The sequence below is a fragment of the Elephantulus edwardii genome, unplaced genomic scaffold (assembly GCF_000299155.1).
Source record: "Elephantulus edwardii isolate Elephantulus edwardi_28Jun2011 unplaced genomic scaffold, EleEdw1.0 scaffold00026, whole genome shotgun sequence".
In the NCBI taxonomy this organism is placed as follows: domain Eukaryota; kingdom Metazoa; phylum Chordata; class Mammalia; order Macroscelidea; family Macroscelididae; genus Elephantulus; species Elephantulus edwardii.
The window spans coordinates 3,737,933-3,764,821 of record NW_006399776.1 but is presented as its reverse complement, the minus strand read 5'-3'; the positions used below and the strand labels follow the sequence as shown (position 1 = coordinate 3,764,821).

Sequence of the window (26,889 nt, the reverse complement as noted above, 5' to 3'; positions counted from 1 at the left end):
CCAAAATCTCTGTAGATGTTCATTGAAATGAAAAATAAACAAACTAAATTAAAAAAAAATTCTTACCTTAAGGCAAACACAAATGCCCTGGGTAAAGTCTTATCTGTCCTTGCAAAGTAAAGAATTAACTAGTGCCTATGTGACACAAAAAGGGTAAAGGCGGGCAAGGTAGCCAGCCTGTCAAAAGCTGACCCACATGACTGATCCCCCGACCCACCAACCATCATCTCAATCTCCCCACCCCGACAGTGGCACCCAGGAAAGCCATAAAAGCAATGGGGGGAGGGTACTCGGGGCTTTTTCCCTTGCCACCTTCCTACTGAGGGAGAAAGTTTCCACTTGTGGATATTCTGCAATAAAGTGCTTTTTGTATTTACATATGTGTAAATTATTCTTTTGAGGGGCATTTCGTGGGCAGAACAATAGCCTAGTGGTAAGAAGTTGTGTTGCCAACCCAAAGGCATATGGTTTCAATCCGCCAGTTGCTTCACAGGAGAAAGATGAATAATCTCCTCTCATCCAATTTACTGCCTTTGAAAACCCTCTGTAGGTATGAGTTGTTACATTATAACAGGTTGTATTCATGCGATCATTGCTCTGGTAAGTCCAGTTGTGAACTGCTGTTCTGTAGAGGCTTGGAGAAGATAAAGCGGGACTGTGCGGCTGTAGAATCAATACATCAAAACAACATTTATCATTTTCACACAACAAAGTCTCTATTTTGGATGTCACTATTTCTATTAATCATTTAGTAAATGTACAGAAATGATGTAGTATAGAACAGAGTTCAGGCCTTTTGTGCAAGGGTCACTATGAGTCTTATTTGACTTGATGACACTTAACCACGGCTAAATGAGACTAGTGCTGTTCTATCTGGAGGAACACTCTTCTACTTTGCATATCACTCTTTGTCAATGTACTATATGAGGTAACCTGGGTTTGCTGTGATGCTGAACCTTGTGCCACTGGGGTATAAAATACCAGAATGGTTTCCCATTGTGGACAGTGTTTAGGGGAGCTTCCAGTTGTAAGAAGTTTGGAAGCAGGAGTGGCATCTAATTCCTAAACCACATGCCTCTGGAAACTCTACGAACTTGGAGAAACAAAGATAGTTATGGAAAGGCATTAGGTCTTTTATTCATAGAGTCGCTATGAGTCGTGCTCGACTTGACAGCAATCAACAACAACTTTGTATCATTCCAAGTTCTTAACTAATTTCTGCTATTCGATATATGTGTGTGTGTGTGTACACTTTACACACACACACACACACACACACACACACAAACAGACATATATACTAGATGTGCTACATCTAATGTTTCCTTCCTCTAATTGAATCAACAAAAGACTATCATACTAATATTAAAACACCATTGGCAGGGGGTGAGAGGTGAGGGTGGGATAGGGATTAATTATAGGGTCACACAATTTGATGGGTGGAGAGAGAGGTGAGTAGAGGAAATGGGCAAGTTCTGGTGTGAAAACCAATGTAGAAGAACTTTGTAAGTTAACCAGTATAAAATAAAAATTTTATTTAAATAAAAAACCACCACCAATTATCTAAAGAATAAAGCTTAAACTTCTCACTAGGGCATTTAGGAGCCTCTATTTTTAGCATGTGGAGAAAGGCAGATGATCAGTGAGAGGATGACGGGATGGATTGACAACAGTCACTGTAACAATGGGCCCCAGCATCGTAGAGATCATCAGGATAGAGCTGGGTGACGTAAAGTTCTAATCTGTTATTAATAGGGTCACTATGAATCTTAGTTGACTTAATGGCATCTAACAAAGCAACAGAATTTTTAATAACTTATATGCTTTTATATGTATGTTGCTGTGTAATATCTAATCAGAACCGACCTACAGGTAACCCTCTAGCAGGTTTTCAGTTAACTGCACAAGAGGAGACTGCACATCTTTCTCCCATGGAGCAGCTGGTGTATGTGAATTGCATGCCTTTAGGATTGCAGTGCAGCTTCTTGCCAAAAAAGCCACCTTTTGTCTACTCAGACATACTAGAATTGTGCCACTTCTTCAATCTTGGTTCAAATTGTGTGCTGTGCTTAGAGCACTCTTTCTGTTATGCTAATAGGTAAGTATAACAGATTCTGGTCTCTTAGTCACATATTTAAACGTTTCTCCTGTTTTCTCTTTTGCTAGTCAGTTAATGCAAAGTTTAATTTTTTTAAAATTTATTTTATTTCATTATATTTTGTGTATATTGTCAAATCAGATCTGACTGGTACAGGAGGAGACTGTTCCTCCTTCTCCAGCAGAGCATCTGGTGGATTCGAATCGTGCATCTCTGAGATTGCAGTTGCAGCTTCTTGCCACTAGGCCACCAGAGCTTGCTGCAAGGTTTAATTTAAACATTACTTCTGAGTCGCAGGCGACGCGACGGCACATAACAACAACAACAACAACAACAACTTCTGCTAATGGAAATAAAAGCAGAGATACACAATAAACTTTTCTTTATATCTCATATTTCTGAAGCACACATCTGGATCACAAAACTGGAATTCAACTACTTTATAATATGTGATTTTATCCTGATGTTTTGTTTCTTTAATTCAACTGTAAGTCTAATGATGGCAGATACAGTGTTTTATAACTCTCTATGTACCTGCTGCAGAAGGTCAAGGACTGCAGCCTTCAATATGGATTGAAGCTCAACATCAAGAAAACAGATTCTCACCACTAGGCTGACTAGCAGCATCAGGATGGATGGCGAAAAGATTGAGATTGTTAACAGCTTTAGTTTGCTTGGCTCAGCAGTCAACACTCTTGGCACCAGCAGACAGGACATTAAAAGTCTAATTGCACTGGGAAAGTCTGCTGTTAGAGACCTCTCCAAAGTACTAAAGAACAATGATGTCAGTTTGGAGACTAAGGCATTCCTGATACAGGCCATGGTCTTTGCAGTTACTTGCTACGTATCAGAGAGCTGGACAATGACTAGGGATGATAGAGAATTGATGCCTTTGAATTGTGGTGTTGGAGAAGAGTATTGAATATATCATGGACTGCTAAGATAATGAATAGATTTGTTCTGGAGAGGGTTAAACCAGGCCGTTCCTTGGAGGCAAGAATTCCGAAGCTTTGTCTGACATACTTTTGACATGTTGCAAAGTGGGATCAGTCCTTGGAGAGGGACAGCACTGGAAAAGACCCTTGATGAGATGGATTGATTCAGTGACTGGGGTAATGGGGTAGGTGTGTACTGGAGACAGTGGGATTGGCACAGTACAAAGCAGGGTTTAGGGCTGTTGTACAGAGGGTTGCTATGAGTTGCAGGCAACTCAACAGCACATAACAACAACAACAACAATGTATGTTTAACCCTAACACCCACCACTGAGCTTTTAGCAAATAAAGATGACCCTTCTAATAAATTTTCACATTACACATTTTCATAGGCAGGCATGAAGCTATACTACCTAACATATCAATTCCATCAGTTGGTGTTAAGTAGGGGTGATGTACCTACCGTTAGTATAGTATCTCCTATTTATGATGTCTATGTCCATTTCTGAAGTACCTTAAACATTAATCTCACATTGTGTGATGGGTGCAAAAGCAGTGAGATTATATGGAAAAGCTAGTAAAAAAATGGATATGCAAATTATTACCAAAATGAAAGAGATAAAATAAATTAGGAAATAAAACCAAAATAGCAATAAAGTGAGATGATGTTCATGCAAATAGGATGAGCTGCTTAACAACAAAAATAGTTTCAAAGAAAAAAAGACAGGTAATGTGACTCATAAAAAGTCTGGACCTGTGTAGCTGACTAAGAGGAAAAAAAAATTAAAAAGGGATAACTTTTAAGTGAGTGGCTAGGAGATCAGCGTCAACAGGGGTTAATTCAGGAGTTGGCTGGGAATTAGTATGAAAATGAAAAGCTAAGCAAGGTCCATTTTAATACAACATGGTGGCAGCCTTACATCACGCTGTGGAATCCTAAGTCATCAGAGTGAGCAGAGAGCTACTCAGGAAGAACTCCCTAAGAAGCTTATGTGAACTAAGAAGAAAAGTTGCTCTAACAGAGAAGCCGGTCTATTTTAAGAACAAATGCTTGCTAAGTCAGTTATTAAAAAATTCTTTTTTACTTTACAGTTTAAAAAAAACCAAGTAACTCTCTTATTTGTTAGAAATTTATCCATCGTACAAAATTAAATCCTCCACTGCTATTGTGTGCTGATGGGTCAGTTTAATATTGTTTTCTATGTTGAAATTATTACAAGAGTAGACTGCCTAGCAGAGTAGCTGGTGGGTTTGAACTGCAGACCTTTTGTCTATCAGCTGAACACTTAAACCATTGTGTCACCAGGACTCTCACTTGTGATATTTGGACTTAAGAACAGAGACATTGATAGAAAGCTTTTCTAAATCTGACCTGATTGGTTGCAGAGGGGCTTCTGTATTAGAGCTCAACTGTCCAAACGGAAATTGTTGGTGACCAAAATGTTTAACATTAATTTTACTGCTGCTGCATCATCTCTAATTCTTCTTTTAATTTCTGTATTAACTGAGAGCACCATAAGGTCAGGAGTCTTAGAGAATTTCTAATTTGTTAGAACATGAGAAAACAAAGACTCAAAGTCTTAAAAAGTGATAGTCTGTTAAACAAAGAAAAGTACATGAACCTGTTATCTTAAAATTATCACATTCAGCACTTCTACCATTTTGCATGACTTTGAACCACCAACAGAATCTAACATATTTTAAAATGTTTCTGCTCTCTTTTCAAGCACACTGCTGATAGAAAGATATTAGCACTGTGGTTACTGACTCAAAAAGTAGTTAGTTCAGACCAAGAGAGATATGCATGAAAATATTTTAAAATTACCCAAGTTTTTATAAACTGCAGGGATTAGAAATGAAATTTGTGTGTGTATTTAAATTTTTAGTAAGTTTTTAAAATTGTTGACTATGGTATTTCACAATGACATAATAAGAAAGTAGAAAAAGACATGCAAATAATAACAGCAATAATTCAGAGAAGACTCTACCTGATAGCAGACGAATTAGATGTTTCTGTATTAGAACCTGAGAGCAGGTAGTCCTCTGTGCAACTGCAAACTGTATTAATGCTTTTAGGCCATTATGCTAAATTTAAGAGAGAGTAAGAAAAAAAAAAGATAATATACCAGAGTCATTCACTGTAAAACCAATTATGTTTACCAAAGTTATTTGCACACTCATCAAATACTTTCTATTTTTTCAAATAAATATTCTTAACATTTCTAAGTTTCATGACCTTACCTAATTTCTAATAGTTTTATCCTTGATAAAGAGGTACTAAAGCAACACCTACTTCAATAGTCTTTTTTTAAGAGTCAATTTCTTAATATCCAATTTAATTTATTCTATTGAGGGCTGTACAACTATATTTATAGAAATTCTAAAGAGATGGCTAAAAACTACTAGGTGTTTTGCTTCCCAAAATGAAGGAAAGGAACTGTGAGGAAGCACATTTGTAAATTATGCATCTCACACGCCAGTTGTCAGGAAAACAGAAGGAAATAGGTAAGAAGAAAAGTCATCCAAGGGACCTTCAATTGTCTCTTCGGTCTTTATGGGACTACTGAGCACATGTTTTGAGTACTATCAGGGTCTTGTACATTACAAAGTTTGGTCTGAGTTAGATATACAGTAATGTCAAAGTGGTATGATCTGCTAGTCAAGAAGTAATGAGTTACTTTTGTTGTTTTTAAGTCATTGTCTTAGTCCACCCAGAGCAAAGCCAACATTAATATTCAAAGTTGTTTGATGGTAAAAGTTAGTACTATTGTCATTTTTATATACCACGATGTCTCCTATAACTCTCCTATAACTTGATCCATGCCCTAGCATTAGCCTCATAATCTCCAACATGTTCAAACCCACTGTTGCAGTGACTGTGTTAATCCATCTCTTCGATTCTTCCTTTCACTGGCTCTCTACTTTTCTAAGCATAATGTGTTTTACAAAGAACCAACATGTCCAAAGTATGTGAGATCAAGTTTTACCTTGCCTGTAAGGAATACCCTGGTTGCAAATTCCCAAGACAGATTATTCTTTTAGCAGTCTATGGTCAATACTCTTTGCCAACGTTACAATTTAAAGGCACAATTTTTCTTCAGTCTTCTTTATTATCTAATTTATGCATGTATTAAAAACAGAGTGGCATCTACTTCCAAAAAAAGCTTGCCTCTGGAAAGCCTATGAACTTGAAGATGAAAGTTTTGTGTTTAAGACTTTTGTACATAGGGTCGCTATGGGTTGTCTATGACTCTATGGCACTTAACAACAACAATATAGGAAACAAGTTAAAATACCATGGCTTGGGTCAGGAGCTTCATAGTCTTTAACATACTTGTTGATGAGCACTATAAAGAGGTCTTTGTTGCAGATTTCTTCAACGCAAAATGTCTTTTTATTGTGATTTTAATGGAAGTTTACAGAAAAGTTTGATTTTCATTCATACATTATTGCACGTTTTCTTCCCAAGTTCACTTAAAAAAAATATTTATTCATTGTTGCATAATTTCCTCCCTCCCTCCATCTCCCAGTCCACTTTGCTTTGCACCTCTTATTCTGGACTGTTGTCATACAGATAATGTCTAATCATATGTTCCTTTTAAACAGTTCTTTCCTTCATCTGTTCCAATGTAGTGTTCATTATTTATCCGCTCTTTCCTCAGTTTCTCCTTGACTCCCATGTCAATCCTGTTTTTAACAGTGGTGTTATAAAGTATTTGTCCTTTTATGACTGAGATATTTCACTCAGCATAATATCTTCCAGGGTCACCCATGTTGTATAATATTTTATTAGTTTCTTGTTTTCAGTGCTGTGTAGTATTCCATTGTGTGGATATACTAGTTTTTCTGTCCATTCATTTATTGATGGGCAGGTGCTTCCATCTCTTTGCTATTGTTAATAATGCAGCAATAAACATGAGTATGCATACATCTGTTTGGATGGCAGCTCTGGATTCTTTAGGGTATATTCCTACTAGTGGAATTGCTCTAGAAGCTCTAATGCACAGCATAAACTGTCTTCCAAGAATAATGAAAAACCTACAACCAGGAGAGAATAAAATAGACAAATAGGACTTCTAAGAATCAAATTTGTATGCACATCAAAAAACTCCCACAGGGTAAGAAGGAAACTCAAAGGCTGGGAAAAAATGTCTGGCAATGACATATCTGATAAGGGACTTAAATCTAAAATTTCTAAACTACTCCAGAACCTCACCAAGGAAAAATGTAAACAATCCAATCACAAAATGGGAACAGGATATGAACAGGCACTTCATCAAAGAGGACAATGGCAAACAGACACATGAAATGTCTTTTGATTTCTTGACTGCTTCAACTATGGCTGCCAATTGTGGATTCAAGTAAAATGAAATCTCTGATGTCAATCTTTTCTAGCTCTATCAATGATGTTGTTGGTGGTCTGGTGGTGGGGATTTTGCATTTTTTGATGCTGCAATGTAACCACTATACTGAAATCTGCGGTCTTTAATCTTCTATACAAAGTGCTTTAAGTTTCTGTTATTATCAGTAGGAAGGTTGTCATCTGCATAATGTAAGTTGTTGAATCCTGATGCCATATTTTTCTTCATATAGTCTGGGTTCTCAGATTTGTTTGCTCAACCTACAGAGTAGATATTAAGAAATCCTGACATACACTTTTCCTGATTTGAAACCACATAGTATCCGCTTGTTCTTTTAGAGTGACTTCTTCTTGTTCTATATACAGGGATGGCATAAACACAATTAACGGGGCTAGAATTTTTATTCTTCTCAACATTATCCCTAATTTATTATGATCCACACAAACCTTTGCATAGTCAATAAAACATGCAAGTAAACAGGCTTTTAGTATTCACTGCTTTTAGTCATCGTCTAGCTGACATCACTATGATATCCATTTCTATAGCCTCTTCTGAATCCAGTTTGGATTTCTGGCAATTTTCTGTCAACGTATAACTCCATCCATTTAAAAACAATCTCTAACAAGATTTTAGTTGTGCATGATATTCATGACATTATTCAATAACCTGCACTTTGTTGGCTTATCTTTTTTGGAATTATAACAAATATGAATGTCTTTCAGACAGCAGTCCAGGTGGTTCTATCCTAAATTTGTTGACACTGACTAGTGAGCAGGTCCAGGCTTGTATCTGCTTGCTGAAATACCTCCATTGGTATTCTGTCAATTTTCTGACTCTTTAATTTTTGCCAATTCCTTCAGTGCAACTTGGCTTTCTTCTTTTAGTACCACTGGCTCTTGGTACCATATCATACTTAATGAAATGGCTTACTACTGATGAGTTTTTTTTTTTTTAATACAATGACTCTGTGCTTTCGTCAGTCCTCTCTGAATGCCTGCTGCATCATTCAATACTTTCTCTACTGAGTGCTTCTGTATTATAAATTGAGGTATGAATTTTTCTTCAGTGTTTTCAGACTGAGAAATGCTAAGCCTGTCCTTCCCTTTTGGTTTTCTAACTCCAAGTCATTGCACAATTCATTATAGTATTTTACACTGTCTTCTTGAGCAGTTCTTTGAAATCTGCTGAGCTCTCTTATTTCAGCATTTCTCCCTTTCACTTTAGCTTTTCTACCTTGAAGAGTAAGTTTGAGAGTCTCTTTTGACATCTATTTGAGCTTTTGGGTTTTTTTTTCTGTAATTTTTTTCATAACAGAACAACTTTAATTACAAGTCTTTGATCATTTAAATTTTCCCATAAATTTTTTTAAAAATTGATATTTTAATGAAAGCTGATAGAGAACTTGGATTTCCATTCATTCATTTTTGCACATTTTCCTTCCTGGCCCCTCTTGTCTCCCAGTTTGCTTTTTCCTTTGGAAAAAACAGTCTTTCATTGTTATACAGACCCTCCAACTTACTTTGCAGTCCACTTTACTATGCAGCTCTTATTCTAGATTCTTGTCATGCCAATAATACCTAATCATAAATTCCTTTTATACAGTTCTCTCCCTTATCTGTTTCAAAGTATATACATTATTTATACCCTTTTTCTTAGTTTCCCCCCACCCTCATGTCAGTCCTGTTTTATAACAGTGGCACTATGCAGTATTTGTCCTTTTGTGACTGAGATATTTCACTCAGCATAATGTCCTCCAGGGTAACTCATTTTGAATAATAATGCATGAATTCCTTGTTTTTCAATGCTGTATTGTATTCCACTGTGTGAATATACCACAGCTTCTCTATTTGTTTACTGATGGGCACTGGGGTTGTTTCCAAATCATTGCTATTGTGAACAAAGTGACAATAAACATGGGTGTGCATATAATTGCTTGGGTGGCAGTTATGGTTTCTTTAGGGTCTATTCTCTGTAGTGGAATTGGTGGGTCAAATAGTACTTCTATTTGCAACTTTTTGAGAAAGCACCATACTGCCTTCCATAGTGGTTGTACCATTTTATACTCCCACCAACAGTGAATAAGGGTTCCAGTTTCTTCACAACCTCGCCAGCATTTGTTGTTTGCTGCTCTGCTGAATTTTATTTTCATAAGGGATAAGTATATCTTGTGAGGAAATGAGGAACAATTTATTAAACAAAACAGAAGCCCAGGTTAAGTTGCCTGGCTGTTAACTGAATGATTGGCAATTACAGCCCATCCACAGTTCCCACCCATGGGCAGCTCTGGAGGAGAAAGATATAGTTCTGCTTCCAGAAGGATTTCTAGCCATGGCAGGCCTCTGGGGAAGTCCTGCAGGGCTGCTGTGAATCAGAACTGATGCAGTGTGCTCTGCTGAATTTTGCTATTCTTCCTGGGTGAGATGATATCTCATAGTTGTTTTGATTTTTCCTGTCTTTTAATGACCTTTTTAATGGCTCAAAGCAAAAGCTTTCTTCTTGCATGGTGCCCTTTATATTATCCTATAACTTGTCTAGTCTTTGGTCATTATTGTTCACTGCGTGGAATTTATTCTTGAGATGGTTTTTAAAATTAAAATTACACAGAGAAAAACAATGTATGAGGCACCAGAATTATGATTTTGTAAAAAGGAGTTTGGGGAGGAAAATAATCAAATATCATCAGAAGTCTCTTTGTGAGTTACATTTAATTAAAATTGAGTAATTTCTGCATAGCACACTCCATTGACTATTCAAAGACTTATTTATACACAGCAGAAGACTTGTTTTTGACAGAATTTTACTAATTTGTATAGAAAAAAAGATAAACAAAAATCAAATAACTAATAAATTAACTATGTAAACTTCATAAACTCAATCTGAATATCCAGTAACTCTCATGGTATGAACCACAGGGAGCTATGGAGTTAACCCAAAGGCCAGGGGTTCTGAGGCAGAAGATGAGAAGTCTCTTCCCTTTACGATTTACACTCTGAAACCAAACGAAGGTTACAGTGAGCCAGAACTGTCTCAACAGAAGTTAAATCAGAATACACATACCTGTCTATTCTGAAGTGCTCCAAACAGAGGTTTTCCTTCATCTCCCAGTAGGTTTTCTTGAAGAACAAAACATAAGAAAAGTGAATTTTTTAATTCTGTGACAATACTATCAGTGTTCCTTTAATGTACTATATTTTTCATGGTATGACTTGTACCTTTTCACTTCAAAGTCCCATGTTTAAGTCCATGCGAAAAACAATGATTTTTGATGGAGAGGATATTAGGAAAGCAAATGTTATCACTTTCAAATATTTTAATCTTCTGCAATATATGGCAACTAATTAGTTCAGAACAGATCAAGATTGAAAAATTCTCAGGCTTATGGACACTAATCTATTGCACTAATCTACTGAAATACTAATTGTTTTTTTAACTAATTAAACGTTTTTAAGCTATAAGAAAAGAAATGGATTAAATATAATCAACCAATGTTAATTATTATTCCATGAAACCTCCAAACAAGTTTTCTCATTGACTTACCTGTAGCCTGGAGGGTGAAAGCACATGTGCTCCAGGTCATCGGGGGGATTCGAGGATCCGTTTCATCAGGAGGCACTTTCAGTCCAATTCTATATATTGTTGTGGCAAAAAGAATGACCATTTCCTTGATGCTATTGGAGTATTTAATACTGAAAAGAAAATATGAAAAATTACTTCTACTTAAGAGTTAAATTAAGTACTAAAATGACAAAAATAATTTATACTTCTTGTCAAATAAGAGATTAGAGTCTTTGGAGATTTATTTATTATGATAAAAGCAGATGTTATTTTCTGTATATAGAAGGAGATCTTAGAAACTGTAATGGCCCATATGATTTCAGAACTTCAGTGTCTGAAAAATAAGTAGTAAATAATTACACCTGGGTCCAAATTAAGGGATAAACTCAGAAGGAATGAAATGAAAAGGAAAAATATCTGACCTAAATAAATTTGGTGTCTAAAAAAGAAAGGACCACAAAGTACTTTTGCTTTGATCCTTATTTGGTGTGTGTGACAGATAATATCACATATTTGGAATGATATTTCTCATTTTCTGATCTTCTATTCACTCACTCACTCATTGGAACCAACTCATAGTGACTGTCCATTAGGTGTTGAAGGTTTTAATTGCACAAGAGGAGATTGCCAAGCCTTCTCCAGTGTTTCCCGAACTGTCACTGCTAACAAATATTTTCTTTAAAATCTAGGTATGACTGAAAGTTTATAAATCATATTGGGTTTTGTAGACAATCATTCATAAGCATTAATAACCACTGATTGATGTAATTAACTTAGCACAATATTTAAGCAAATCCTTACTGTACATAGTTATTCCTTTCACCTTACCCTATATAGTTAATAGTTATTCTCTTCACCCACCTTCCCCATTTACTGTTTCCCTTTCCTTCATCTCCCCATTTAATCTGCAGTGTATGTCCTGCTCTAGAATGTTATTTGCAAAACACATAAAATCTGATCAACCTACTCATTTCAGATTGAACTTCCCTTCCCCTATTCCAAAACAAGAATTACCCATCCACAGGCAACAAGTGTTTTTAGCAATAATGAGACCGGTAGTATAAACAACCACCACATTTAGACAAATATACTCTATATAGTTTTAATTCAATATTAATTCTTGAATTTTAGGATACATTTTCTTTTTCAACATGTTTTCAGATTTTCAAGGTATCTTTCCAACAATTTTATAGATAGGAGACCACTGTGTTCATATTCCACACAAGAACATTGAACTTGGGAGAGGGAGGATCTGAGACTTTTAGAACTCACAAATGAAGTTAAATGTAACTTTATATGAAGCCTCACAAAATCTTGTCCTTTTATTATACTGGAGCATACAAAATTGAAATGTTTTTGATTAAACACAAATATCACATTTTTTATAGCCAATAAACATTTATTGACAAGTTATAATTATTTTTTATTTTATACTGACTTGCTAACAAAGTCCGTATACATTGCATTTCATACTATTCTTCATTCACATTGCATTTAATACAATCCTTTCCATTCATCATGTCTTATAAATTACTTATCACTGAACTATGCCCACTATTACCGTGTATTTCCAGATTCCCATCGGATCGTTCCCATTTCTTTTATCCACCCCTTCCTCCATTCACCAAATTGTGTGACCTTAATTTCCCCTATACCCATCTTCCTTCTCTGCTCCCATCCTCCCCATCTTGAATTCTCACACACGTTTTACTAGTTGTTGTTGTTGTTATGTGCTGTCGAGTCGTTTGCGACTCATAGCGACCCTATGTACAACAGCCCTAAACTCTGCTCTATCCTGTGCCAATCGCATTGCCTCTGACACACCCATCCCGATTACCCCAGTCACTGAATCAATCCACCTCATAGAGGGTCTTCCCCTCCTGCGCTGTCCCTTACTCTACCCAGCATGATGTCCTTCTCCAAAGACCTGTCTCTCCTTGCAACATGTCCAAAGTATGTCAGATGAACTACTTTTACTAGTTACCTTTCTATTTTTATAATAATGACTGTATGCAGTATTTATCCTAACGAGACTGAGTTAGTTCACTCAGCATAATGCTCTCCAGTCCCTCCCAAATTATGCAATAATTTTCAAAATCGTTGCTTCTGAATGCTGCATAGTATTTCATCATGTAAATGTATTACAATTTCTCAATCCATTTGATTGTGGTTGGATATCCAGGCTGTTTCCACATTCTTTGCAATGGTAAATAATGCTGCTATGAACATTGTTGTACAAATCTGTGTGTCTGAGCTGTAATTTTCTCAGGGTATATTCCTAGCAGTGGAATTCCCAGCTGGGCTATAAGGAATTTCTATGTTTAGCTTTCTGAGAAAATGTCAAACTACCTTCCAGAATCATTGGACTGTTCTACAATTTCACCAGCAGTGTATAAGAGTTCCTCTCTCTCTACATCCTTTCCAACATTTATTGCTTGCTGTCCTGTTAAACTTTGCCACTGCTATTGGGTGAGATGGTGGCTCACTGTAGTTTTGATTAGCATCTATCTTATTGTCAGTGATTTTCAGCATTTCTTCATGTGTCTGTTGGCCATTTGAATGTCTTCCTCTGCAAAAAGTATTTTCACGTCTTTTGCCATTTGTAATTGGGTTATCAGGCTTTTTCTTGTGGAGACCCTGCAGGATTCTATAAACTTCTTTTATGAAACTCTTGTCTGAGGTGGTATTGTCAAAAGTTTTTCCTCAGTCAACAAGTTTTCTTTTCACTCTGTTGGAAAAACTCTTTTTTTTTTTTTAAAGAAAAAAACCTTTTTTATGCTCACAAGGATTTAAGATTTAAAAGGCATCACTCATCAATTTTATCCTCTCCTGGTTGTGTATTTCTGGCTGTATTTATCAGCTTGTTTACACCATTGGCTAAGCCTTCTTAGCTTGGTCTCAGTTTGTTTGTTATGATATTTATGGTTTTGGGATTCACCTCTAAGTCTCTAGTCCACTGTGAGTTGATTTTTATGTATTGAGAGAGGTGTGGGGCCTGATTCAGCTTTCCACAGGTAGTAGTCCAGTTCTGCCAGGATCATTTGTTGACAAGGTTGTCATTTCCCATTTGATAAGTTTTGTTTCCTTGTTAAATATTAGTTGACCATAGACAGATGAGTTAATTTCTGGGTTTTCTATTCTGTTCCATTGGTCTATGTGCCTGTCATTGTACCAGTACCATGCAGTTTCGGTTATTACAACTGTGTAGTAGGTTTTGAGATCAGGGAATACTATGCCTCCCACTTCATTCTTATTTTTCAGAAGCAAATATTACATTTCTTTTTTTTAACAAATCCATAATTTTTGGTTTGCTTTTCAGTAAGTTTAAATCCTTGAGGGATACAGCATTACACGGATTCTGTGTCCGATGGTCTTAACAGGAAGGTTGCTCCAAAATTTGGCCCGAACCATGCCACTGATTCCGTGGGCACGAGTTACCTTTCCCCAGATTACTCTGGTTTTATTTGGTTTGCCATTGGGAGTCACTGTATTATTTTTTGCTTTGTAAGCATAAGCACATCTCTTGCCTAAATAGAATTCTGCTTCATCTCGGGCATAAACACCTTCAATTTTAAGAAGAGCTGTGTGCTCCCTCTGGTTCTGGAGACCTCGTTTACAGCCAGCAAAAGTGGCTTTGCACCAAAGCCTCCCAGCCATCTTTGTGGTTCAGAAGTTCTGCTTCCAGGAGGCCTTCAGGGGCTCCAAGATGGCAGAAAAAAGAGCGGCCCATTTCTTTTTTTTTTTTAACTTTAAATACTTTATTTAATCCCCACATCATGAAGAGTGGAAAAACATTCTGGTGGCATTGTATGTTATGTATCAGGATTCTCTTCAAAAGGTTGAGGTTGACAGTTTGCTCTTACCAGCTGCTCCACAGAAGACATTCTCCTCCCGTAAAGATTTTACAGCCTTAGAAACATGATAAAAGGTCACTGTGAGCCAGAACTGATTCAAGACAGTAACTTTAGTGAGGATTAGTGAGTTGTCCAAGGTTACGAAATTAGCAGAGAACCCTTATTCTTCTTTTTCTTGTTGTTAGGTGCCATCAAGTTGAGTATGACTCATAGCAACCATATGAATAGCAGATCTGAAATCCCATCCTTTCCTGTGCCATCTATACACTTCCTGACACACTAAAGCCCACTGTGGCAGTCACTGTGTCAATCCATCCAGCTGAGTGTCTACTCCTTCACCAACACACCACCCTTTCAAGGATAATGTCCCTCTCCAAGGAATAGCCCCTGCTAGCAACACATCCAAAGTATGTGAGGCGAAGCCTCATCATCCTTGCCTCCAAAGAGTACTCCAGCTGCAACCTCTCCAAGACCTATTTATTTGTTCTTTTGATAGTCCATGGATGTTCAGTGCTCTTCTCCAACACCACAGTTCAAAGGCATCAGTTCTTCTGTCATACGTATTCATTGTCCAGCTAGCAGAGAGACAGAAAGTGATTGGAAAAACCATGACCATCTGAACATTTTTGTGTTCCATCAAGTTGGAACTGACTTCATAGCTGACCCTCCAGTGAGTTTTCTTTACAAATTAATTTTAATGAAAGTTTACAGAGACTTAGGGTTTCCAGTCATTCATTGTTGTACTTTTCTCCCTGTCGACCCCCTCAATTCACTCTTCTCCTTGAAAAGTAAAAGAAAAACTCTTTCATTGTTATGCAATCCCTCCCCCCAAGTCCACTCCACTGTGTAGCCTTCATTCTAGACTCCTGTCATGACAATAATTCCCAACCACATATCCCTTTTAAACAGTTATCTCCCTCATGTATTTCAATGCAGTATGCATCATTCATCCTCTCCTTCTCTGTCTCCCCTCAGCCTCATTTTACAACAGTGGCCCTATGCAATATTTGTCCCTTTGCGACTGAGAAATTTCACTCAGCACAATGTCCTCCAGGGTCACCCATTTTGTATAATATTTCATGAGTTCCTTGTTTTTAAATGCTGCATAGTATTATTCCATTGTGTGAATATACCACAGCTTCTCTACCCATTTCTTTGCTGATGGACACTTGGGTTGTTTCCAACTCTTTGCTAGTGTGAACAAAGCAGCAAAAAACATGGGTATGTATATATCTGCTTGGGTAGTGGTTATGGTTTCTTTAGGGTATATTCCCAGTAATGGAATTGCTGGGTCAAATGGTATTTCTATTTGTAACTTTTTGAGAAAGTGCCATACAGCCTTCCATAGTGTTTGCACTACTTTACACTCCCACCAACAGTGAATAAGGGTTCCAGTTTCTCTGCAACCTGCCAGCATTTGATGTTTGCAGTTCTGTTAAATTTAGTATTCTTACTGGGGTAAGATGATATCTCATAGTTATTTTGTATATCACATTTCTAAAATGTATTGCTCCAATATGCCAAAACTATTTAAGTTTAGTAATACAAGTAACACTCCAATAGACTGTGTATTGCTAAAATGATAACAGCAATTGATGTGAATGCCCCATGTGACATCAACAATAGTGTGGACAAGCAAAGCTTTTAAGTGTTAAAGTGAATTGTAGGAACCCTCTGGGTCTGGGATATTGTGACTAATAGCTGCAAGAACCATATTATGAATTTTTTGCATAAAATTTCTAGCTAACCAGGTGCCTGTGTCTTCAGAGGAGTGTATTAGAGTGTATACTGCATGAGGAGTGTGGTACCACGGTTTTCAGTCTGTTACATCTCTTTTTGGCTCAAATACAGCAGGTTTGTCTGCTGGACAACAGAGAATGTAAATTCCAAAAAGTATGGGCACTAGAAAAAGTGAATTCATCTATTCAGCTTAAGCATTTTGTTATATTCATTTAAAGATCTGTCCTCTTGTTACTTAATTATAAATTAGAACTATGTCTTTTCTGTTTTATTTTTATATTCATGTAGTTAAATTAAATATTGTGTGTGCAATTAAGTCTGGCTGGATTATAAAAAAGCAAAAAGAAAAAATACAAAAGAACATTCTATGAAGAAAGAAACAAAATGAAAAACTGGGCTACAGAAATGATTTTATAATGCACACCCAGGTTTATTGTGGCTTTGTTCACAATCCCAAGGAGCCGGAAACAACCTAAGTGCCCATCAACAAACAAATGGATAGAGAAGCTGTGGTATATTCGCACAATGGAATACTATGCAGCACTTAAAAACAAGGAACTCATGAAATATTATTCAAATGGGTCACCTGGAGGACATTATGCTGAGTGAAATATCTCAGTCACAAAAGGACAAATACTGCATAGTACCACTGTTGTAAAACGGGACTGACATTGAGGATAGGAGGGAGACTGAGAAAGATGGGATGAATGATGTATACTGCATTGAAACAGATAAGGGAGAAAACTGTTTAAAAGGGATGTGTGATTAAGTATTATTGTCATGACAGGAGTCCAGAATGAAGGCTGCATAGTGGAGTTGACCTGGGGGAAGGGATTGTAAAACAATGAAAGAATTTTTCCTTTACTTTTCAAAGAGAAGAATGTACTGGGGGGGGGGGGGATGGGCAGGGATAAAAGTGCAACAATGACTGAATGGAAATCCAAAGTCTGTAAATTTTCATTAAAATTAATAATAAAAAAGAAAAAAGAAATGATTTCATAAATAAGCAAAAAAGAATAGAAGAAAGCAAGAGAGAAAGGGAAAGAAGGTATAATTGTTCTACACTCTATTTTCACAACCATTTATAAAATTTTCTTAACACTTTAGTTACTTACGAAGACTGAACTCCAAAACTCAGAATGGAATGGAACTCAAATGTAGAATCACCCATTCCTTGATTTAAAAAGACAGGAAATGCTGGGTTTTCCCCTGATAAATGAAAAGGAAGAGAAAAAATTACGAATATTTTCAAATTAGCCACACATTTAACTATAAAAGTTATGATATACAATAATTGTAGAAAAATAAACAGAAGACAAATCCATCTGGATAAACACAGATAAAATTTGGTTGAGAGTCTTCTGTTCTCTATATTACAAATGTCTTATACATGTATTTTTAAAAAACATATAACCACATTACTATTCTTTATGTTGCCTCTGAAAATTCACTGAAGGGCCAGCTATGAACCATACTATACAGGTCCCTAAAACTTTATCTTGTTCCCCAATACCACTGTCCTTAACTTTTTCTTTCTGTTCTTTAGATTACATAATCTCCATTGACTTAATTAAAAATCATTGACTCTTATCGCCTCATCTCTATTTAGACATAAATACATACATACACACTACCTATCATCATTATCATCATCATCATCATCATCGTCATTATCATCACCAGAATGTAACAGAATGACATATAAATGGCATTTAAATCACTGTAAAGAGTAAAGATCTCATATACAACTGGCAACAACAGAGACTAAGGTGTACCTCAGCCAGGGCATGGTCTTTGCAATTACTTGCTATACATTAAAGAGCTAGACAAGGCCTAAGGATAACAGAAGAATCGATGCCTTTGGGTTGTGGTGCAGGAGAAGAGAAATGAACATTCTATGGACTGCCAAGAGAACAAACAGGTCTGTATGGGAGAGGGTGAAACCAAGTTGCTACATGGAGGTAAGTATTTTGAAGCTCTGACCAATATACTTTAGGCATGTTGCCAGAAGGGACCAGCCCTTGGAGAAGGACAAGCTTAGAAGAACAGAGAGTGCAAGAGAGGAAAAACCCTGGAGGAGATCGATTGACACAGTAACTGGGGTAGTGAGGGTAGATGTGTTGGAGACAGTGAGATTGGCTCAGGATAGGGCAAGGTTCAGAGCTGTTGTACATAGGGTCAGTATGAGTCACAGGCCTCTCGAAGGCACATAACAACAACAACAACAACAACAACAACAACAACAACAACAACAACATATTGAATGGCCAGAACATTTTCTATATTTATTATGCTGAGTGAAAATTAACAAATCATAATAGTTTTCAATCCACACATTTTGCTTTATAACATGAAATACAACTGATGTAATAAATGACAATGACTTATTAAACCCTTATTGTACAGTCATTCCCTTCAATTCATTTTTATTTCTTCCTTCTCATTTCAGTTAGTACTCCAAAAACTGCCCTAACTTTTTAAATTATTGGCCTTTTAACATAATTTACTCTTAAATAAGAATCATTCAAAGTACCATAAGGCCAACAAAGTGGGGAAGAGAAGTCTTGCACAATGATGCACATACACATTCTTTGTAAGTTTTTGTGTATATTCTTCATTATTGAGTAAAGCTATAACAGGAAGGGCATATTATTAAAGTATAATGCTGTGTACTATAGTTGGAACTGACCTACATACAGCTGACTCTGTAGGGTTTTCAGGGGCAGTTAATAGAATGAGAAGAGACTGCCCATCCTTCTATGAAACAGGTGCCTTTGGGATTGTAGCGCAGCTTCTTGCCACAAGGCCACCAGTATGTTGCTGTTACATACATGCTGTTGAGTTGCTTGTGATTCATAGCGACCCTGTGTCCAATAGCCCTATACCCTAATCTATCCTCTGCCAATCTTACTGTCTCTGACACACCTACTCCTTTACCCCAGTCTTAATCAATCTGTCTCATCAAGGGTCTTCGTCTCTTGCACTGTCCCCTCCACTCTCCCAACCATGACATCCCTCTCCAAGGACTGATCCCTCCTTGCAATATGTCCAAAGTATGTCAGAAGCTTCAGAATCCTTGCCTCCAAGGAGCAGCCTGGTTTCACCCTCTCTAGGACGAATCTGTTTGTTCTCCTAGCAGTCCATGGTATATTCAATACTATTCTCCAGCACCACAGCTCAAAGGCTTCAATTCTCCTTCTATCATCCCTAGTCATTGTCCAGCTTTCTGATGCATAACAAGTGATTGCAAAGACCATGGCCTGAATCAGGCACACAGTATAGTAGTTGATAAAATAATTAGGACAAAACTGAGTAAAGACAGGAAAATACTGATGGTAGAAATAAGACAAATTTATTTTCAATGTTGTTGTGGTTGTGTGCTGTCGAGTTAGAAATTATCTCAGCTGAGGTTTTCAAGGGCAGTAAATCACATGCAAGGAGACAGTCCATCCTTCTACCACAGAGCAACTGGTGGATTTGAACCACATGCCTTTGGGATTCCAGTGCAGCTTCTTCTAGTCGTTACGAGGCTACCAGAGCTAGCTTTGGTTATTTTTAGTTACTCTGGATATTTTCAGTAGAACATCCTGAAAATAATCTGGAATGTTTTCTAGTTATGTTGTTGTTATATGCCATCAAGTTAACTATGACTTAAAGTGGCCATAAGAACAATGGAACTGTACTCTGCCCCATCCTGGGTCATTATCATCATCTCTGATATTCCTGAGGCCACTGTTACAGTCCAATTACTTGCTATGCATCTGAGAGCTGAACAGTGAGGATGACAGAAAAAGAATTGATGACTTTGAGCTGTGGTGCTGGAGAAAAGCACTTGAACATCCCATGGATGGTCAAGAGAACAAACAGGTACGTCTTGGAGAGGGTGCAGCTGGAGTGTTCTTTGGAGGCAGGAATGATGAGGCTTTGCCTCACAAACTTTGGGTAATTTGCTAGAAGGGGTATTCTTTGGAGAAAGACATGATGCTGGGAAGAGTGGAGCGTTAGCAAAGGAGAGGAAGACCCTCAATTATATGGATTGATAAGGTGACTGCTGCAATGGGATCTTGTGTGTCAGGAAGTGTTAGAATGGCACCGGATAGAGGAGGGTTCAGCTCTTTTGTTTACAGAGTCACTATGAGTTGAACTGGTCTTGACAGTACCTAACAACAGCAACTATTACAGTCACTGGGTCAATCTATCTTGCTGAAGATCTTCCTTTCTTTAGCTGACCCTCCACCTTTCCAAGTCCTTTTCTAAGGACTGCCACGCCCCCACAACATGCCCAAAGTGTAAGAGGCAAAGTTTCACCATCCTTGCCTCCAATGAACATCCTCATTACACTTTCTCCAAGACAAATGTATTTGTTCTTTTGGCAGTCTATAGGATATTTAGTACTCTCCTCCAATGCTATAGTTCAAAGGTATTGATTCTTCTTCTGTCATCCTTAGTCACTAACTTTCAGATGCATGATAAGTAAAATGTCCATGGCTTAAATCAGGTACACTTTACTCTTTAAATTGTTATCATTGACTTTTAGCACTTTGGAGATGTCGTTGGCAGCCATCTTTTGATTTCTTGACTGCTGGTACCAAGAATGTTGAATGTAGCTCCAAGTATGATGAAACTGTTGACAGTTTCAATCTTTTTTCCATTTATCTTGATGTTGCTTGTGGTGGTGAGGATTTCTGACTTCTGGATATTGACATGTAAACCATATTGAAGAAATAGTCTTTGATCTTCTGTAGCAAGCATTTTAAGTAGTTATCCCTTCTAGCAAGCAAGGTGATATCATCTACATAATGCAACTTACTGATGAGTCTTTCTCCAGTTCTGATGCCATATTCTTATTCATATAGTCCAGCTTCTTAAATGATTTGTTCAGACTAATGAGTGAATAAGGGAGCTCTGGAGGCCTACTGGTAAGATGCTGTGTTGCAATCCCAAAGGCAGTGGTTTGAATCTCCAGGATGCTTCAAGGGAGAAGGATGGGCAATCTCCTTCCACAAGATTTACTGCCTCTGAAAACTCACTGGAGGGTCAGCTATAAATTGGTTCCAACTCGATGGCACACAGCAGCAGCAAAGAGTGAATTAGTCTGGAGAAAAACACAACCCTGATGTACACCTTTTTTTATTTTTAAATCATGCAGTGTTCCCTTGATCTGTGTGAAATCAACTTTGGTATTGATGTAGTAAATTTCAGGTACATTGAGGGAATAATGAGACCCATTTTTTGTTGTTGTTGTTTTAAAATTTTTATATTGGTTTGCATAAAAAAATTATATACATTGTGTTTCATTCATGTATACTGAGTTTCACACATTCCTTCACTGACATTATGTTTCATATGATCATTCATATACATTGTGTTTTATAAAATTAATCACCATTGATCTATGCCTACTATTACCCTGTCATTTCAGGTATTCACTGGATCTTTCCTAATTCTTTTGCCCCTTCCCTCTGCCCATCAAACACTGCCATCCCCCCCATAATCTAATCTGCCCACCACCCTTTCATCCTTTCAATTTCTATCCACATCTTACTAGTTAATCTCCTGTTTTTAAAGTAACAGTCTTACACAGTATTTTTCTTGGTGAGATTGAGTTAGTTTACTTAGCATAATGCTCTCTAAACTTCCCCATGTTATATAGCATTTTATTAAATCATTGCTCCTTAGTGATGCACAGTATTACATTGTATAAATATAACATGTAACAATTTCTCAATCCATTCATTTGGTGATGTATATTTGGGCTGTTTCCATTTTCTTGCTACTGTGAACAATTCTGCTATGAACATAGGTGTACATATCTCCGTCTGTGTCCGAGTTCTATTTTCCTCAGAATATAGTCCTACTAGAGGGAAAGCTGGATCATATGAGATTTACAAGTTCTGCATTTTGAAGAAATGCCAAACTCCCTTCTAGAGTGGTGGTACCATTTTATAATCTTGCCAGCAGTATGTGAGAGCTCCAATTTCTTTACATCTTCTCTAACAGTTATTGCTTAAACTTTTCCATTGCAACTGGGGTGAGATGGTATCTCATTGAGGTATTGATTTGCATCTTTCTTACTGCCAATGATTCTGAGCATTTTCCCCATGTGTCTGTTTGGCATCTGAATGTCTTACTTTGTGAAGTCTTTACATGTCTTTTGCTCATTTTGTGATTGGGTTATTAGTCTTTTCCTTAGGGAGGCCTTGCCGTATTCCGTAAACTTTTGTTATGAGACCCCTGTCCGAAATGCCATAGCCAAATGTATTTTCCCATCTGTAGATTTTATTTTCACTTTTTTGAAAAGTTTTTATGCACACGGGGACTTAATCTTTAGAAGGTCCCATTTGTCAATGTTCTCCTCTCCTGGTTTTGCATTTTTGGCTGTAATTGCCAGCTTATTTATACTACAGGATAGGGCTTCTATGTTTGGTCACATTTTGTCACGTTTTTATTGTTTGGGGCTTTCCCCCTATCTTTGATCCACCTTGAGTTGATTTTTCGTGTTTAGTGTGAGATGTGGACCTTGCTTCAGATTTCTGCAGGTAGCAGTCCAGTTTTGCCAGCACCGTTTGTTGAAGAGGTTGTTGTTTCTCCATTTGATAGGTTTTGTTTCTTTGTCGAATACCAGTTGAGTGAAGATAGATGGGTTAATTTCTAGGTTCTCAATGGTGTTCCTTTGGTCTATGTGTCTGTCATTGTATGACAATACTATGCTGTCTTGGTTACTACAGCTGTGCAGTAGCTTTTGAGATCAGGGATTTCTATGCCTCCCACTTCATTTCTGTTTTTCAGAAGTGCTTTTCTTCTTCAGGGTCTTTTTTCCTTTCCAAATAAACTTACCAATTGACTCTTCTATCTCTTTGAAAAATGTGTTTGGTATCTGTTTTGGGATTGTAGATTGTTTTTGGTAGGATTATAATTTTCAGTACGTTGAGTCTTCTTATCCATAAGTAGGGAATATTCTTCCATTTAGTTAAATCTCTTATTGCTTCTCACAGTAGTGTTTTGTAGTGGTGTTTTATGTCTCCAGTTAGGTTTATTCCCATGAATCTCAATTTATGATTTGGTACAGTAAATGTTTACTTTCTTAGTTTCCTTTTCCATGTCTTCCTTGCTACTATGGAGGAATCCTACTGATTACATATAGCAACAGTTTTACCATCTCTGCCAACCTGGATGATTCTTATTTCCTTCTCTTGTAATACTGCTCTAGTAAGTACTTCCAATGTAATACTGAATAGGAGTGGTGAAAGTGGGTATCCTTGTCTGGTCCCTGTTTGCAAAGAGAATGTCTTTGGTCTTTCTCCACTGAAAATGATGTTGGCTATTGGTTTTGCATATACACTTTTCACTGTGTTGAGGATACTCCCATCTATTTCTATTTTGTTGAGTGTTTTAAATCAGAAAGGGTTGTTAGATTTTGTCAAACCTCATTTCTGCAACAATTTATAGGATCCTGTGCGTCTTCTTCTTTGCTCTGTTAATGTGATAATTTACATTGATGTTTTCTTATGTTGAACCATCCTTGCATATCTATTATGAATCCCACTTAGTCATGAGAAATTATATATATTTCATATATATAAATACACACACACACACACACACACACTGTTGGAGCCTATTGGCCAGGATGTTTGTATGTATATTTGCCACAGATATTGTCTGTAGTTTTCTTTTTTGGTATTAAGATTATGCCCATTTAATAAAATGACTCTTAAGGTGCTCTTTATTTTTATAGTTTTTAAAATAAGTAGAAATGGTGATAATTCATCTCTAAATGTTTGTATAATTCAATTGTGCAGCCATCTAGGTCAGGACTTTTTTGTGTGTGTGGGAAGTCTTTTTATGACCTGTTCAACCTGTTCAATTTCTTCTTTTGCAATGAGTCTGTTCAAGTGTTCAAGTGTTCTACATCTGTCCGTGTCAATCTGGGAAAAGCATGAGTTTCTAGGAATCTGTTCATTTCTCTAGGCTTTCAAATTTATACTCTGGTATAGCTTTTTATAATATTCCATTATTACAGATTCAATTTCAGCTGGTTTTGTTGTGCTGTCACCCTTTTTTTCTATTCATGTTATTTGTGTCTTCTCTTCTTTCTTTTCTTTTGTTAAATTTACTAACAGTTTGTCTATTTTATTGACTCTTTTGAAGAGCCACCGCCAAACCTTGTTGATGGTTTCAATTGCTTTTCTGTTTTCTATCCCAATGATCTTAGCTCTTGTCCTTATAATTTCCATTCTTCTAGTAGCTGTGCGATGAAACTGCTATTCTTTTCTATTTGATTAAGGTGCTGAGTTAGGTCATTACTTTTGCTTTTTCTCCCTCCTTTTTAATATGTTTGTCTTTTGATAAGAACTGACCCTTGAGGACTGCCTTAGCTGTATCCCACAGGTTTTCATGTTGTATTATGTAATTTGTCTTAAGGTACTTTTTAATTTCATTTTTTATTTCTTCTATAATCCATCAGTGTTTTAGCAGGGTGTTATTTAGCTTTCACATGGGTAGTTCTGGTCCTTTATTATCTTGTTATTAATTTCTAGTTTTACAGCATTATGGTTGGAAAAGATACTTTATCATTTTAATGTTTTTGTTTTTTTTAATTTGTTAAGGCTTGCTTTGTGTAGCAACATATGATCAATTCAGGACAACGTACCAAGTGCACTTGAAAAGAAACTAAACTGAGTTTTAGTTGAGTGCAGCACCCTGAATACATCCACACGCTTGAACTAGCTAATTGTATAGTTTTAATCTTCTGCACCTTTGTTAAGCTTCTTTCAAGTTGACCTATTTTTTGTTAAGATTGGTGTATTAATGTAAGGGTGCTCTGGTGGCCTAGTGGTAAGAATCTATACTGTAATCCTGAAAGCATGCAGTTTGAATCCACTAGCTAGAGAAGGACCGGAAGGCAACAGTCTCTTCCTGTGAGATTTCAGCCTCTGAAAACCCATTGGTGGGTCAGCTATGGGTTGCTTCCAACTTGATGGTAAACAACTATCACCACCATCATCACCACTATTTTTGGTGCTATTTTTTTCTTCAAGCCTGTTTTCATTGTTTCATGTATTTTGTAAGTCTATCATTTGGTACATAGATGTTGATGAAGATCTCCTTGATGTACTGTGCCTTTAATCATAATAGTTCTCTTCCTTATTTTATGGTGGTTTTCATCCTGAAGTCTATTTTATCAGAGATTAGTACTGCTACTCCTGCTTTTTTGTGGATACCATTTCGCTTAGTATGTTTTTTCCTAGCTTTTGATTTTTAGTCGATTTTTTATCTCAATTCTAATATGTGTCTCTTTTAGACAACATTTTGATAGGTTTTGTTTTTTTGAACTCATTCTGCTATTCTTTTTCCTTAATTAGTGCATTTAAGACATTCACATTAAGTGTGATCATTTGACAGGCCAGGTTTTATTACTGCCATTTTGCTGTGTTTCTTTTTCTGAAGTTTCAAGGGACAGAGCAGGATTTAGGAATGTTGTGCATAGGGTCGCTATGAGTCGCAAGCAACTTGATGGCACAAAACAACAACAACAACAACAACAACAATGGTCTATCTAGGGAGCTCTGGTGGCCTACTGGCAAGAAGCTGCATTGCAATCCTGAATTCAGGTGATTGAAGGCTATTAGCTGCTCCATGGAAGAAGGATGGACAATCTCCTCCTGTGTGATTAACTGCCTCTGAAAACCCACTGGAGAGTCAGCTATGGGTTGGTTCCAACTCTACAGTACACAACAATAACATGGTCTATATACATTCCATTGGTGTCACAGTGTGAAGGACTTCCCTTAGAATTTCTTGTTGTGTTGGTCTTGTTTTCATAAATTCCTTTAAGTTCCTACCTTTCTGCAAACGACCTAATTTCCCCTTCATATTTGATGAACAGCTTTGCTAGTTACAGGTCCTTGCTGGCAACTGCTTTCTTTCAGTCTTCTGTATATATATGCCATACCATTTTCTTCTTGGTTGCATGGTTTCTACAGAGAAATCAGAACTTAAATCTAATTGGTTCTCCTCTGTTGGTTCCTCTTTGTTTTTCTTGCATTGCTTTTAGTATTCTATCCTTATCTTTGATTTTGGGGGATTTGACTGAGATTTCTTGACATTTTTCTTTTGCAATCTAGTCTGAAGTTTACTGAACTCTTGCATGTGGATTTCCTCATGACATCTGGAACGTTTTCTTCTAGTATCCCAAAGAAAGGTGACCCAACATAATGTGGAAACTATAGAACAATCTCACTGTTTTCACATGCAAGCAAGATTTTACTGAAGATTATCCAAAAACGACTGGAACAGCACATCAACAGAGAACTGCCAGAAGTTCAGGCTGGTTTCAGAAGGGG

At 36.9% G+C, this 26,889-nt stretch overlaps 1 protein-coding gene across 1 annotated transcript in view; it reads right to left on the bottom strand.

Annotated features, from left to right (window-relative positions):
- LOC102864537 (E3 ubiquitin-protein ligase UBR1-like) overlaps nucleotides 1-26,889 on the bottom strand; it is a 215,554-nt gene that overhangs the window by 30,429 nt on the left and 158,236 nt on the right. The window contains 4 exon segments of the mRNA XM_006883213.1: nucleotides 5,022-5,118; nucleotides 10,452-10,507; nucleotides 10,932-11,080; nucleotides 17,659-17,752. Coding sequence (XP_006883275.1) covers nucleotides 5,022-5,118; nucleotides 10,452-10,507; nucleotides 10,932-11,080; nucleotides 17,659-17,752 — 396 coding nt within the window.